Source organism: Alnus glutinosa, chromosome 6, assembly GCF_958979055.1.
Source record: "Alnus glutinosa chromosome 6, dhAlnGlut1.1, whole genome shotgun sequence".
Classification (NCBI taxonomy): domain Eukaryota; kingdom Viridiplantae; phylum Streptophyta; class Magnoliopsida; order Fagales; family Betulaceae; genus Alnus; species Alnus glutinosa.
Genome location: NC_084891.1, coordinates 29,023,233 through 29,039,468, shown reverse-complemented (window position 1 = coordinate 29,039,468; position 16,236 = coordinate 29,023,233). Strand labels below are relative to the sequence as shown.

The 16,236-nt window shown below is 36.3% G+C and overlaps 2 protein-coding genes across 2 annotated transcripts; one reads left to right on the top strand and one right to left on the bottom strand.

Annotated features, from left to right (window-relative positions):
- Positions 1-384: 384 nt before the first annotated feature.
- On the top strand, positions 385-7,277 carry LOC133871956 (O-fucosyltransferase 16). Its single transcript, XM_062309435.1, has 10 exons — positions 385-883; positions 1,002-1,052; positions 1,165-1,255; positions 1,491-1,567; positions 3,249-3,337; positions 3,495-3,678; positions 4,491-4,672; positions 5,252-5,354; positions 5,698-6,029; positions 6,162-7,277. Exons 1-10 carry the CDS (start codon positions 725-727, stop codon positions 6,598-6,600), a joined length of 1,707 nt encoding a protein of 568 aa, XP_062165419.1. The 5' UTR covers positions 385-724; the 3' UTR covers positions 6,601-7,277.
- Positions 7,278-7,908: 631 nt separating this feature from the next.
- LOC133871957 (protein EARLY STARVATION 1, chloroplastic) lies at positions 7,909-15,145 on the bottom strand. The gene is made up of 11 exons (XM_062309436.1): positions 14,500-15,145; positions 14,264-14,358; positions 13,924-14,117; positions 12,403-12,442; positions 11,551-11,632; positions 11,349-11,426; positions 11,103-11,228; positions 10,425-10,546; positions 9,179-9,218; positions 8,823-8,897; positions 7,909-8,204 (listed from the first exon to the last, which is right to left on the bottom strand). The coding sequence occupies exons 1-11, from the start codon at positions 14,841-14,843 to the stop codon at positions 8,039-8,041; spliced, it is 1,362 nt and encodes a 453-aa protein (XP_062165420.1). The 5' UTR covers positions 14,844-15,145; the 3' UTR covers positions 7,909-8,038.
- Positions 15,146-16,236: the final 1,091 nt, after the last annotated feature.

The window sequence follows — 16,236 nt, the reverse complement described above, 5'->3', positions numbered from 1 at the left end:
GGATCTAACTTGTCTTTGTGAGTCTAATAGAATGTTGATAAGATTGTTAATTACTGGCTAATCAAATTTAAAAGTTTGTTGACTAAATTACTGAATTAATCCTTATAGTTTAAAGTTATATCAAATTGATTCATATATTACAAAAGTTATCTTAATAATCTAAGTGCTTAGCTCCTATATAAAATTTACCAATAACCTCTTAGCCGAGCTGAGATTAAACGAACATAATCCAATTAAAGCCAAAAACACTCCGTGCTTCGCACATGGCAGAAAAGCTTCGGAAGAACGAGGAGCACTGCAGAGTCAGTAGTGTCTCACAACACATATATTGATTGGGTAATGCTTGGAGGTGACTTTTCTATGTATTTATTTCGGGGCCGTGCCCGTGCGTGGCATCTCATAATTCTCTGCCCAAAAGCTACACGTCCATCTCACAGTCACAGCTAAGCTACCCATTTCGGAAACCACTCTTTGTCGTTATCGCCGTGTCTTTCTTTGGTTTCAAAAAATGCCAGTGCCTGGAGGGGCACTGTTGGGGCCGCGGCACAGAGAATGAGAGATACTCCTCTCTCTCTCTCTCTCTCTCTCTATCTCACAATCACATTTTGATCGGATCAGAGTCGATCAGGATCCTTTACAATTTATAGCGCAGCGCAAAGAAAGTGCGGTGCTGAGCGCGGAGCTCCACCTCAGCAATCACAAGCAACAGTGAGCACGGGAGAGAATGGCTGTCCAGAGACGGCGCCACCACTATTACCACTGGCTCCGGCGAATTTTGCCGTTAATATCTGCCGTCTCCGGCGCTCTTCTCATCCTCTTCGCTTTCCTCTCGTTTCTCGCTCCTTCCCCCGTCGACTCCGATCACCTCCGCCACCGCCATCCCGTACTCTCTCTCTCTCTCTCTCTCACACACGCGCGCGCGCGCGCGCGCGCATTTTTCTCTATATTTGCATTTCTACATTAATAACCTGTGATTGATTTTGTGAGGAATTTGTGTGCAGCTTAAGGTTGGGGAGGACGATGCGGTTGGAGTTTCGGCGTTTCGTGTTCCGGTTAGGGTTTTTGGATTATGAGAGAGACTTGTTTTCTTAGATTTTTGTTTTTAGGTTTTCCTGGATCTCTTTGTTCATTACTCACTGTGGTTTCTTGAATTTCGAGGACTAGAGAGGTGGGGGGAGATCGGGTCGCGATCTCTGGAATTCCAGGAATTCCAAGTTCTACTATGGATGTAGCAATGCCAGCAACAAGTTTCAAAGTGCGTATAACTTGGTTGTTTTATTTTTTTATTTTTGTATGTGTTAAAATTCGTGCAATTTGGGAATCTTCTCTTGGTTTTAATAGCTAGGGTTTTTGACCTGATTAATATAATCATAACATGCTATTAAGTAGTTAGTATTGTTTGTAATTTTTATTTTTCGATTGAGTCTTGGAGAATGCCAATTTACTACTATGATATTTTGATATAAAACTACTTTTTTAAAAAATTTCAGAAGCTGAAGCTGTAACGCATCTCAATCGATACTTGGCCATAGCAACTAGTGGAGGCTTGAATCAACAAAGAACTGGGGTAATTTTCTGGACTTGTATCTTTTATAGTAGTTGAACAAAAAATTTTGTAATGATTTTTGTCTGTTGGAATGAATGTTTGCAGGGAAAAAGACTTCTATGAAAACTGAAAACTTACTAGTACTCAGCAAAGTTGAACATATGTAGATTTATTTGAGTTATTTATTGCTGTAAGCAAGCATGCGAGCCTTAAATAGCACAGGAAAATAAAATGAAATTATCGAAAGATTACTTGCTGTTTAGCAAACAAATAATGCTTAAACTTAACAGACTTATATGAATGAAGATTTGTGATACATATATACAGAAGAGGCCTATAGGCTATAGCATACTATTTACTGTTTTACTGAAGAAGTAGGGGAGTGCCTCACATGTTTTGCTGCTCCAGCCACAGCTGATGGAGACACCAATACCAGGTCTCAAGCTATTTTTAGAAAACCTGATTTCAACTGCCTGTTACCAGTGAGGTTCTCTTAACACTACAGATGCCTCTGCCCTGTCTTATCATATTAAAGCATTAGTAGTGCAAGGGTCACTTTATACACTTGAGAGATACATAGATATATGAGAAACTAAAAAAATCCGATTAAATAAATATTGGTGGAGTCAATGAATTCTACATTGAAAAGTAGGGACATAAGGGTGTGCAATAGTTTCTATGTAAGGGTGGTAATCCCAGTTCGCTAAGAAAAGAGTAATGAATTATACTTGGGATTCAATGATTTCGGCCCAAGGTGGTCTTTCCCATGTGGGGGAATGATGAGCTTAGAATAAGCCTCTTAAAATAATGCCAAGTGGGTTTCTTCGAAAAACTAGTTTGGTAGATTTGGGGGCTGAAAGATGCTTGTATGTGTTAATTGAATATGAGTTAAGGGTTTGTTTATTGTTTGAGTGTGAATGCACCGTATTGGGGTTTTGAGATTGTGAGAGTGTCACATTTGCAAATTTAGACTGAGAGTTTGAGTTGGGTGTAAAGGGAATTGAGTTCATTTGTGTTTGTGACATTTATTTGAGCCTGTGCATGGAATTGGCTAACCACGTTGAATCTTGTTGTGTTGTGTGGATGTTTCTGTTTTATTGTCTATGTGTTGTGCTTCCACTAGCCCTAAATTCCTAATTGGCAGTGGAGCTTCTGCTGAAACAACAGTCCCAAAGTACCTAATATTTGCCTTTTCAAGATGCAATTTGAATATGTAGAGTAGGTGTTTTGGATGGTGTTAAATCAAGCAATCGATGTTGGGTTATGCCTTTCTGACTTTTTTTTTTTTGTGCCTCATCTTGGTGCAAATTATATTGCCACAAATGTTTTACTTTAGTCATTAGCATTCTTGTTTTAATTTATTCGTTTGTTTTTCTTTTCTAGTTTTCTGATTTTTTGGACTTTTTCCTTTTCTTTTTCTTTTTTTCCTCCTTAATATGGGTTTCTCTTGTATACTTCATGTGTACTAGGCTTGCGCCCTATACACTTTTCTAATGAGATTGAAATTCACTTATCGGGGGAAAAAAAAAAGATTATAGTGAAGCAGGTTGGTTTGCTTAGTCAAAAATCAAATACTTTGTGATGATATAGGTTGTGATTAGAACGAACAAGCCAATGTTTTGTTTCTGTGCCACTTCTTGATTACGAGTTGAATAATTTGATTATTGTTGTTACCAAGCTTAGTAGACCTACCATTTGACAGATTACAGATGCCGTTGTTGCTGCCCGTATATTAAATGCTACTCTTGTTGTTCCAAAGCTGGACCAAAAGTCTTTCTGGAAAGATTCTAGGTTAGTAATGGAATGATTATATCTGCTCTGCTACTTCTATTTGCAATTTGGATTTTGTAATTACATCTAGCTGTCCACATTATAAATAAGAGTAAACATTTATTCTCGAAAAATCCTTACATAGTAAGATAACAAATTTGTCACATTGTCTGTGCAGTACCTTTTCAGAGATCTTTGATGTTGATTGGTTTATATCATTTCTGTCAAAAGACGTTAAAATTATAAAGAATCCCCCAAGGAAGGGAGGGAAAACGTTGACTCCGTACACCATGCGTGTTCCAAGGAAGTGTAGTGAAAGATGTTATAAAAATCGTGTATTACCTGTTCTCTTGAAAAGGCATGTAAGTTTTCATTTCTCTAGCACTTCTGATTGCCTTTATTTTTATCCCCCTCCTTTCTGTTAGAAAATCCTCTTTTGAATTGTAGAATTATGCTTTTGCTTTTCTTAATTTTGTCTATTATCCTCTTTTGAAGAATTATACTTTTGTTTTTCTTAATTTTGAATGTTATTGGTCAATGTGATTGATATTTATTACTTGGAAAGCATTGAATATCACATGCATGAGCATAACACCCCAAAGTATTTTTGCTTATCTATTATTTAAAATTGATTCGATTCTTAACCAAAGCTTTTCTTAATAGAAATTCGAGATACCAGATAGCCTCATCTTTCCCCCCTCCCTGGATCCAAAAATTCACTAGCCCGTTTAAATTAGAGGTTCCAACTTTTTTGGATTGACATTTTTTTTTTGTGGGTTTTAGTAAATGAAAAGGATACCATTTTTCTTTTTAAGGAATATATGTGTAAAATACCGCATGCCTTACCCAAAGAAAAAAAAAGGGTTAAAAAAGAATAATAACAGCCTTGGTAATATTTTTTTCACATATATGCATGTATCAAACTGCATCTTAATCTCTTTGATTTACACAATTATTGAAATGTTTTATTTCTTAATTTGTGAAGTTTTCTTTTGCGATTAGACCATTTAAGTTGTGTTTACATACATATAAATTTGGACATGCTCAGAAAACATCCTTGCTTTGACATTTTCCCACTGTTGCTTTTTGTGTGGTGTGGACTCTTATATTCTACCTTGAATATGTATCTGACTATTCCAGGAAAGGACACTCACTGTTCTTTATTCTGTGACAGGCTGTTCAGCTTACCAAGTTTGATTACAGACTAGCGAACAAGTTGGACACAGATTTGCAAAAGTTGAGATGTAGAGTTAACTACCATGCCTTAAGATTTACTGATCCAATTCTTGATATGGGTAAAAAATTGGTCCATCGAATGAGGAGGAAAAGCAAGCACTATATTGCATTGCACCTGAGGTAGTCTAGTTGATCTTTGAATCACTAATGGTTTAATTAGAGAAATGATTTACCTTTGCCTATTTGTTGAAATCAATGTTATCTTGCCTTGTTCTCATATATTTCTTGCATCATTTTTATTAAGCCCCATTGTTCAAGCGTGGTTTGAAGCTTTGTTCTAACTTTCACATTGATGGTCACCACTTGATTAAGTAGATTGTCATTTGCACACACACACACTCACACACAAAGGTGCGTCTACATATGTTTGCATGCAGATATATTCATATTGTAACACAAACATGTGCACAAATATGCAAAATATTGACGAATATGTACTTTAAGGTTTACTCCTCAATTTCCTTTAAAATTGGATTATAAAAACACCATAGGCATATGAGTGTATGATTTGAATTGTGATGATATGGAGTGATGTGGAATTCTAGAATCAGGTTATCACCTAGTTTATGGATTGGTCGTATTGGCCTTGTCTGTTTTTTGTGGAGAACAAATTTCATTGCATAATTTGCATTATAATGGGCAAGCAATCTGTTTTACATTATAAGAGTTTTTTATGCGACCAAATCTTTCTTGTTACAGGTTTGAACCTGATATGCTTGCATTCTCGGGATGCTATTATGGTGGTGGAGAAAAGGAAAGGAAAGATCTGGCTGGAATACGAAGGAGGTGGAAAACTTTACATGTGAGGGTCAATTATTCTACTCTAGAATTTCTCCAATCTAAACCTAATCCTCCATGTTTTAGAAACACAATGAAAAACCTGAAAATTTGATTGAGGCCTTATGCATATGATAGCAGCCTTTCCAACATAGGAAAATGTGTGCTTGCTTATGCCTGTGTTTTAAAGATAAAAGATGGTACAAAGATGACAGTTCCCCACACATGTTTCAGACCAGTTAATATATATACACACACACACACGCATCTGCTTTGAAGGGGTTCCTTTGAGTTATGCTCCTACTACATGGATTTTACACTGATCCAGAGTTTGAGGCATGTCTGAGACTTTTTGGATTAACTTGCAGATTAGCAATCCTGATAAGGAAAGGAGGCATGGAAAATGCCCACTCACACCAGAAGAAGTAGGTCTGATGCTGAGAGCACTGGGATATGGCAGTGATGTCCATATTTATGTGGCGTCTGGGGAAGTATATGGAGGGGAAGAGACATTAGCACCCCTGAAAGCACTGTTCCCAAATTTCTATTCAAAAGAGACTATAGCCACAAAGGAGGAGTTGGAACCATTTTCTTCGTTTTCTTCTCGCATGGCTGCACTTGACTTCATAGTTTGTGATGAAAGTGATGTATTTGTTACGAACAACAATGGTAATATGGCTAAAATATTAGCTGGACGAAGGTATGGCTTATATCTTTTTATCCTCCCAACACCCCCCCCCCCCCCCCCCCCCCCAAAAGCCCCCAGCGGGGGCCTTCTGTTTAATTTCTTGTTTCATGTACCTGCTAACTTGCAAGTGTTTCGTTCTCGCAGGAGATATTTTGGACACAAACCTACCATTCGTCCAAATGCCAAAAAACTATATCGGTTATTCTTAAGCAGAAGCAACATGACTTGGGAAGCATTTGCCTCTAGGGTTCGTACTTTTCAGAGAGGTTTCATGGGGGAGCCAAATGAAGTGAGGCCAGGCAGGGGTGAGTTTCACGAGAACCCATCTACTTGCATATGTGAAGCTTCTGAGGCCAAGGCAAAGAAAGATTCAGGACCTAGAAAATTTGGCAAGGGTTATGATGCCACTAGAAAAGATGTTGTAATTGATGATCAAAATGTTGACGAAGAGCCAGAATGGTCTGAGGACTATGGTGAAGATCAGAATGAGCTCTTCGAGAGAGGTCTCTTCAATGGAACTGGTTTGGATTATGATGGAGCAATCTCTGATGATCCCGAGTTGGAAGAGATGCTTTCAGACTAACAAAGCTGTTCGTAACCGATTCTTCCATAAATTTTTGCTGCCCTCCTTGCATCCTCTTCAACAATTTGCATCAATGTAGGGTCTTCCTGTATATAGAACCATTGCAAAAGAGAAAAGTGGTAGCCCACCTTTGTGAACAGCGCCACAATGTTGGGTTCATGACAAGGAGCTGTTATATAAAATTTTACCTTCAGTAACGCCCTACATTGAAAGTCGTGGGGTTGAATGGATCTCAAGTGTTGAATATGGAGACGTATGTGACCTTTCAGTGTATATGCAGTTAAGCTCAGCAAGTAGGGGTATGAGGAAGATGTGAGAGACGGGCGAATGGGTGCTGGAACCAAGACCCAAATATTGAACTGCTCTTTGCTTTTACCAAGAAATCGTTGTTTACGCATGTCTTTCGCACCCAAAAAGAAACAGCTGATGTAATTTTACGCCTTTTTTTTCTTCTTTTTTCCTATGTTGGTCTTACATCTTTTTAGGTGACGGAAATTTCATCTCTCCTGCTAGGCTGTTGATTTCTTGCAATCAACTGATTTATGTTAGAATCATGTCAGAAGATAGCAATAGTGATAGATGGCGGCTGTAAACTAACTGAAAAATAACGTTTTGAGTATTTTTGGATGAGATTATCATGGTTTACAGTTCAATATACTTGACAACCGTATGATTTAGTTTTGTGTATGTTGATGTTCTTGCAGTAACCTTTTTCAACTAGTGTTCAAATCGATATTATATTTACCACAAATGATTTAACTAAACATGTTCTCATTTGCTTAAGTCATTGGTTGCAGACGGTTGCTGTTAGTTTCCTCCAACCCAGCCTGTAAAGTTAAAATATATATCATGTGAAAACTACAGGCTTTAAAGACATGTTAGTTTAATAAACTGAATTCAAGGAACAAATATCACGGAGCCATTTCATTGTCAAATTTAATGATATTGTATTTTAACAGTATAAATGATTTAAATAGTTGTGCCAACATATTATCACATGGCATCATCTATACCATTAATACAACATAAAATCATGACTTCCCTCCATTTCAAGTGAAATAAAGAAGATCCTATTCCAAATTAGAAGAATTTTTCCAATTCAATTAAGAGAAAAACTGTCCTTAAAAGTAAAATGCGAAAGAGAGTAAGAATACCAAGTAAGAAGACTTGGGTCTTGGGAGACTGCTCAAGGAGCATAGCAGTGGCCAGATACTTTTAACACAACGTATTATTGTTACCAAGACTTGATCACAAAGTAAATAATATCCAAAATGTAATCAGGGTCTGAAATGGAAGACACGGAAGCAATAACAATCAAAAGAATGAATTAATTGAAAAGTGTAACTCACAATATTCTGTTACAAGAGTTTCAGCCAATATAAATGGACTGGAATCGATCTAACCACCTACCTAAAGTCTGAGCCCAAAATTCGGCTCTTCATTGTGAAGGAGGCAATTCTTCTGATGAGTCATCAGGTGGAGGTGGTGGAGATGACCCAAAGTCTATATTTGGGTAAATACCAGGTGGCCTCTCCCGAGGGTTAATTGAAAGCAACTGGCTCGAGTCACCCACGACATCCGCCCAACTATAATGTGGTTCAGCCCTTCATCAAAAGTTGGAGTTCATCAAATTTAAATTATAAAGCCATTTTTTTCTACTAAGATCCTCCATATTCTGTCAACTACACGCATTTAACTTACTATAAGATTAAGAGTAATGCTACATACTACACCCTTATTCCACTGGATTGCTGTGGTAGTGCTTATCAGTTCTTTATTTTAACAAGAGATGATCTAAAGACTAATGGGTATTGCCACATCAATTCAATGGGATGGAGGTATAGTTTGCAGCATTACTCTAAAAATTACACTTTTATCCTACCATTATCTCACCCTGCTGATGCGAGACTGCTAATCAACCTTTGAATAAGTTCTAGTTAAAAATAATGAGTTAATTTACTCTGCCATGTCAAGTATGTTTTCTAGCATGACTCATACTAGAAACCACACTTTTATTTCACTTTTATCCAATTTTGCTTGTGGCAATATTAATCCTTAAATATATGTATAATTTTTTTTAACAATAGCCGATCTAAGAACTGCTTGTTAGTGTCGCATCAGCAAAGTGGGATAAATGAGTGGTATATAGCATTTCTATTCAACGTTACACTAATGAATAAACAGCCAACTTTGATGGTTAAGAAGAGTAGTATTCTTCTTACTCATAATAGGTTTCCTCGTCCACAACAATATCCCAGCTTTCACCTGTTGTGCTCTTCCCGTATTTATGCACTTTGCTGGCACAGGAAAAAGCCGTATTAGTATCAAATACGGCACGCAGAAAACAACCATGGACAAAGGACTTCCTACAACTCTAAAATGCAACTTCACTAATGCATGAAAGGTAAAAGAACTAAGATTTAACAATTACATTCAGATGCATTTAAATTTGAGAATAATTTAAAGCCGGTTATATTCAAAAAAAGAAAAAGAGACAAATCATTGCAAAACTGCTAGCTATCATGAGAGAAGCTTTGCTGCATTCATAAAGCGGTTTAAGAGTGAGATGTCTCCATACCCATTTCCAAAGTGTTCTTCCCCCCATGTTCTCGACCAACCTGAAAAAGAGGGAAAAAATGATGAATTCTTATGTACACCATACAATCCTAAGTTATACAAGTAAAACCAAACATGAACACCTCAATCACTGGACATGAAAAAGACTTGTTTACAAATCCTAGGCAACAGTAATTGAGGCCGCCTTCAAACCATGAAAGAATCCTGACATTTAGTTTGTCATGTTTTCTAAGGGTGGTCAACCAGTTGAGCATATTATCAAATCATGTTCATAAACATTCACCACAGAAACGAAGAAAATAATAGAATTCATAACTTGAATTTCATTGACGTAACTATAGAAAAGAGAGACAGAAATGAGCAATGACGCCCGGCTCATTAAGATAAATGACTAGCAATGCAACTCATGAGTCCTTTATATCAAAAAACCGTCAAACTTTGCACAAAATTTTAATAACAAAAATAATGTCAACAATATGTATTATATTTTTTTTTGATAAGTAATAATATAAATACCCTATCACATCTCCAAGTTGGATGTCAACACATAACTCTGCAAGTTGGCTCTCTTCATCTATAAATAAAGGTATTCTGGTGTAGGCATCGGCATGAAAACTGGCACAGTCACACAGGAGAGATGGTGCCTAGAGAGCATTTCCGTGTAGAACTAAATTTTTTTTATCAAAATATTTCTTCGCGTGAACAGTTAATTCATCAATAATACTCAAATTTAAGCACCCATGTCTTTCTCCCAGAAAGTGCAAGGGTTTTAGTTTCAGAAAGCCTAAAGATATGTCAAAATCCTTCCACTAGACATTTTTTGTCAAAGATATTTCCAGGGTACCTCTGGTGGGTCCTAAGAAGTTACTGGGAATAAATATTATATAATATAAACTGCAAGCAAAAAAGGAAACCTGTACAAATCTCAAGGAATCAAAAGAAAAGGATATTGGTTACTTCAAAGACTAATACTACTCTTCACACCGGCTGACATGGTGTGATTTAAATGGCTTTTCTTTCGATTTTTTTTTAAATGACTGACATGAGAAGCCACTTAAAACATGTCAAATCAGCCGGTGTGAAATGGGTGTGAAAAGTAACATTACTCTACTTCAAAATAAAATCCAAAATAATTTCTAAGGATATATATGTTGGATGGCCCAAAACATTTAATGATAAATTTTTACCAGGCAGATATTATATGTAAAATAAACACTATCACTAAAGAATACAAGGATTAGACATACGGTCACCACTGGGAGATGCATGCCATGTCTCCCCTTGCCGTGAACCTATGCCAACAAAGAACTTCTCTTCCCACTTGTCTCCCCATTTGGTGCCAAGTTCAGTCTCAGCCCATTTATCCGTCCTGATGAGGTTTACGAGAGAGAGGGAGAGTCAACTAGGAGGCTCTAAATGTATTAAACACATGTCCAGACAAAGAAAAAGCCAAAATTTTGTGTAATTTGTCAATTCTTCCCAACACATAGTTTCAAATAAAGCAATGGAAAATACTACTTCAATCTTCAATTATCCTCCCTTAAAATTTCTACACAAAACAAGGTCTTCATATCATTTATACCCGTAGTTCATATATTACTGAATGGGAGAAAATTATTTTTATACAAATGTACGGTGCCTCCACATCTATCACGATCAACTATGCCACATTTTTTTTTTTGAAATATGAAATTCTGGAACCTCGTAACAAATTTTCTTTCTTTCTTTTTTTCATGTGTTACTCAGTATCATAAATAAAGCAAAAAAAAAAAATATCTCATATGTCGTGATCACAGGCAAAATCTGAATTTTGACTTGCACAGTCAAACTAATGAACATACGAAATACACTAGCATCCAGAGAAGAAGCCATTTGCTCAAAGCACATTTAAGTTCAAAGTAAAATCAAAGGATGATTAAAGAAACCATTTGAGAACAGATCCTCTTCCATCATAATGCTCTCCCCACTTCTCCCACCAGGACTGTTCATTCAGTCTACCATATTTATGTGCCCCTTTCTCAGTCCAGCCTTTAGCATCGTATTTCTCCCACCTGTATTCAGATTGGATGTATCATCAATATATTATGGATATACAACACTTCATTGTTGCTCAAAAGCATAACCAATGCACACAAAATGCCATTATTGTGCATTGAAATACATTAGCTTACCACTTCTCATACCATCCAGCATTTTCAGTGCCAGATTTTGCTTGTTTCTGTGCGCTCCTCTCTATCCTTGCTAAATTGCTACAATGCCAGAATCCAAAATTATTGACTTGTCATATCAATTAAAGTGGCACAAACAGGAAAGTGACTACATTTTTCAGTTTGCAAACTTTTTTTATACGGACAGGAAGATAATGATAAAGACCTCCATTCATCTTGATGAAGAGTTTCCTGCCATGTTTCCCACCATGAATCCCCTTCAGCATTTCTACCAGATTTCTCCACACCTACAAGAAAATAGAACTTTATGAATGCACATATAAACACTCAGATTAATTAGCCAAAAGATTGAAAACTGAATGTACTGAGACAGTTTCTAGATTTAATTACACAAACAGTAATATAGTATGCTGGGAAGAATTGTCATTGCATGTCCTCAGATAATAGATGAATTTGCTATGGTAGTGCATAGTCCGGACGCATGAATGGACAAAGAATCAATGGGATTGCTTAAGACATTTAACTCAGTCAAATTATAGCATCTTATTAATATGCGCATGCACAAATGTCTAAAGTGATTGATAGGCAACATATTTCATACAAACAATAAACGCGAAAGGGATAACTGGATTCGTACTTATATATTTCTAAAGCTTGAGATGCTTATTGGATTTCAGGATAACTGGGCATGAATTACATGTCATCCACATGGCAATCCATTAATCACTGGAGACTACTTGTCCCAATCAAAATTACTAGAAATGCGGAAAATGAAAATGAAAATGTACCAATAGGAATAGAAAATTTCAATTGGATGGAGTCGTAAACCAGTAAAGCAATTTTTATATACAGAGGTTGAAAGGTGCAAACTTTCCCTTCATAACTATCAGGCAGGAGCTCAATTTAAGTCAGATTGGTACGTTATAAATTCAACAGTATATAGCCCTTAGAAAAAATTGTCCTAAAATTTTCACTAGAATATCAAAAACTATCTAGATATCTCTATTGATCCATAGAAATAACCAATTGGACAAGCAAAGATAGGGTCAGCAAGTACCTAGCTCTTTGAATCCGGTCCAGTCACTTTTCTCCCACCACTGTCAATGAGATCAATAAATCCAATTAAATGCATCCACCTGGGATGATACTTAATGGGGTTATAAAAAAAAGTCATATGTTCACTGAAAGGCAGATGATTAATTATAGACTCTACAATTATGAAAAGTGATACATCACTCAATAGACTCCAATGTTATGGAATAATTGCAGAAAAAGACGTTAAGTATTTTATCCAGCAACTCAAATGCATCTGGACATAAAATAACATAGATAACTAGTAGAAGATGAAAGTACTTGTTAACTAGCCTAATGGAGAGACATGTTCTGAGTTAAAAATATACTAGTCATATCAAAGTTTTTCATCTTTCAAAGCATAAGAACATGATACAACTATTCACCTTAAATTTCCAATTTCATGACCTTTTAATGTGCTAGTAATCCGAGTAAACATTAATTTCTACTGTTTTCATGAAATTTTTGTCCCTCCATGACAACATTCATACATTTCCATATACTAATATGAGGATAGCTTGAGGCTATAGCACCCATAGGTTGTGACAAGGCTTTGACAATGATGATTTAATGGCCATGATAAAGCTAACTCATAGCTTTAACTTCACATTTTGTCATATTAATATTGGCATAACAACAGAAAGAAAATGTCATCTACCATTTACAATTTCCGAATCTGTTCGTGGCAGAATGTTACTTCAACAAAACTGTCCTTCAAATTTGTTTGGGTGCAGTAATCACATAACACTCCAAAAAAGGCTTCACTTTAGCCTGCTTCTAGGGAAGTACTCTCCAATGTATTTTTTATCATCAAGGTAGAAAAAATCATGATGTTTCTCATAGCCACCAATCTACACATATGACCCACGCCTATAAATTATTCCTGCAAATTAGATGATCATTACTTGAAAGAATTTTTTTTTTCAATTTCTCATTACTAAAAATACTCTGGAATGTGATATAAACTTCAATTCATATATGCTGATTCTTTTTCCCTCTTAACCATATAGAAGTATAGAACCAACATCATGCCCTCCTTGCATAGAAATTTTGAAATCAGACTCCACCATGAGATTCCCAAAGAGCTTATGTACCCTTGAAAATCAACTGAAATAAATATATACTACGAAATGGACAACCTCCTCATACTCTCCCTCCTTATAAGTAGCTTTTTATTTACCTTACTAACCGGATTTAGTTGATATTCAACAACATAATTCAACGGTTACTTTTAAGGACAGAAACTTGCGAGGTAGATTCAGTCATTTTTTTTTTGATAAGTAAGGTAGATTCAGTCATTGAGTGAGTTGAATTCCTCAATTGCTTATTAATTAGTATATATACATAACAATAATACATATATAAAAGAATTTGAAGAAGGAAATAAAAATGAGAAGCAATTTTCATTGGCATGTAATATTCACAGAGAATTGCTTCCATTTAGCTTCACTCCATGTCAACAATACAATCATACATGAAATATCACATGATTGAACGATACTTATACCGTTTCTTTCCACTTGGAGGAACCATCATGCGATTGACCACCCATCCTTGTCCACCTACATCTGTATCCATTTTCGCCCAAGTCTTCCCCGCTTTCTCGATACCAAGTACTCCCATCTTCATTAGTACCAGACTCATTAACAATATCATTCAATAAGCTGATGCCCCACTCCTTCTCATTCGCAATCCCAGTGTCTACAATGAAGTACCATCAATTCAAATCTTAGCATAGACGGAATTTCATCACAAGCTTTCTTAGTTATCTTCAATTGTTTGTTAAAGCAGCTAACATCAAGATTACATCATAAACCAACATGACAATGAATGCATTCCTAATTTACCTCTTCTCGGAGGCGTGTCACGGGATTGCGGACCCGAATTTCTCGGGGTACAGCGAGGGTAGAACTTCTTTTCTTGTTTCGAGACAAAGCGCGATCTGCACCAAAATCAAAATGCCAAAAAAAAAAATTAATAAAATAAAATTATACAAACTAATCGCCACAAGTAGTCTTCTACAAACAAGTACTTAAGCACCTAGTGAACAAGACTCACGCACACACACATATAGGAGACGTACTGAGAAGAAGCGAAGGGCGTTGAAGGGGAGGCTTGGATTCGGGCTCTGTGAGGCCTTTTCTTGGGATCGAACCGCCATTCCTCGCGCTGCTCCACGCGCTTGACCGACCCGGTGGCTCTCCGGATCGGGCCCGCCGGGTCGGAACAGCAGCAGCTGATCCGGCACGCTCCTCCGACTCGGTCACGCTCACGCGCCCTCCTCCTCCACCACCACCGCTTCCTCACCTCCAATCCGAGACCACGCTCTGCCGGACAGACATCTCCGACGATGACTCCCCGTCGTCCTCCTCCTCCGCCGAGCTTGAAATCGAACTGAGCCGCGAAGCCTCCGGAACTCGCCGCCATTATTTACGAAAATGCCATCAGAAAAAATATGAAAACCCTAAAGCAAAAACAGAAACCTCTCGTTGTAAACCATCGAAAGTCACTATGAGTGTTGTTGAAGTCCAGAGAAAGAAGGAGACCTGTGTGTTTTCCCTTTTACTTTTTAATTTTTTTTCTTTAATATTAGAAATTTGGAAATTAAAATAATCGACCAATGGGATCACAGGAGAGAGTTTCGGGCAAATCTTTGTGTTGGGACTTTGACGGCGAGGGACTGAAGCTTTGAAGAGAGAGGAGAGATCAGATCGGAGAAGGTGCTTTGGAAATGGCTGCGAATCCCGGGGTTAATCATACACGTGAGCAGGAGATGGGGCCACAACCTTTGTATATATTCCACGTGTCAAAATTTGCACCGTCACTCTTCTTGCTGTGCTGGATGGAACACCAACATGCAACAGCCCAGCCCCACCATTTGTTTTTTTTTTTTTTTTTTTTTTTTAAAAAAAAAAATATATATATATATATATATATATATATATATATAAGGTCTAGAATTCAAATTACAAATAGAAAGTTTATCTTTGAGCTAGGTTATACAATTTTTTTTTTTAAATGCATATTAAAATTAAATGTTTTCTTAAAATAATAATTTTATATATCACATCTATTTAATATTTATCTTACAATGTTAATGTGGCAGTCTCAAACCAACCCTTAATATATATATATATAATTTATTTATTTATTTTTAACGATAATTGATTCAATGCTGGTTAGAATTGTCACATCATCATTATATAATAATTGTGAAATAAAAATGTAGGATCTAGCCTTATTTAAAATGTATTTATAAATTAGTAAGAGTAATGTCAGACACCACACTTTTATCTAATTTATTGATGTGACATTGTCAATCGGTCTTAATTTATAAATAACAAATAAAAAAAAAATCAATTGAACGTACCACATTAAAAAATTTGAATAAAAGTATAATATAACATTACTCTTTTATTAATTAATAATGTAATATATTCTATTTTGTGAATCTACCATTATCAATTAGTTTTTAGATTATTTATTTATTTTTTATTTTTAATAATACTTGATTCAAGGATTGATTGACGTCAACGACTCAACAAAGTGAAATTCTCATTTATACTCATCTGAAAAAAAAAAGTTTATCCTTATCCGAGATGTATGGTTTAAGATGGTCTTGAAGTGGAATTCGTTGAGTTATGCCAAGTGTTGAGTGGCTTTCATTGTCATTCGGAATTGTGGTACTCGATAACCCTGAAAGGGCAACAGCGACAGCCTTGGCACATTATTGTTTGGATCCATTGCTGTGAAAAGTACCTGGGTTTGTTTACGCATTTCTCTTTACTTTAATCAAACTCTAATTTCAAATGCTTTGTCA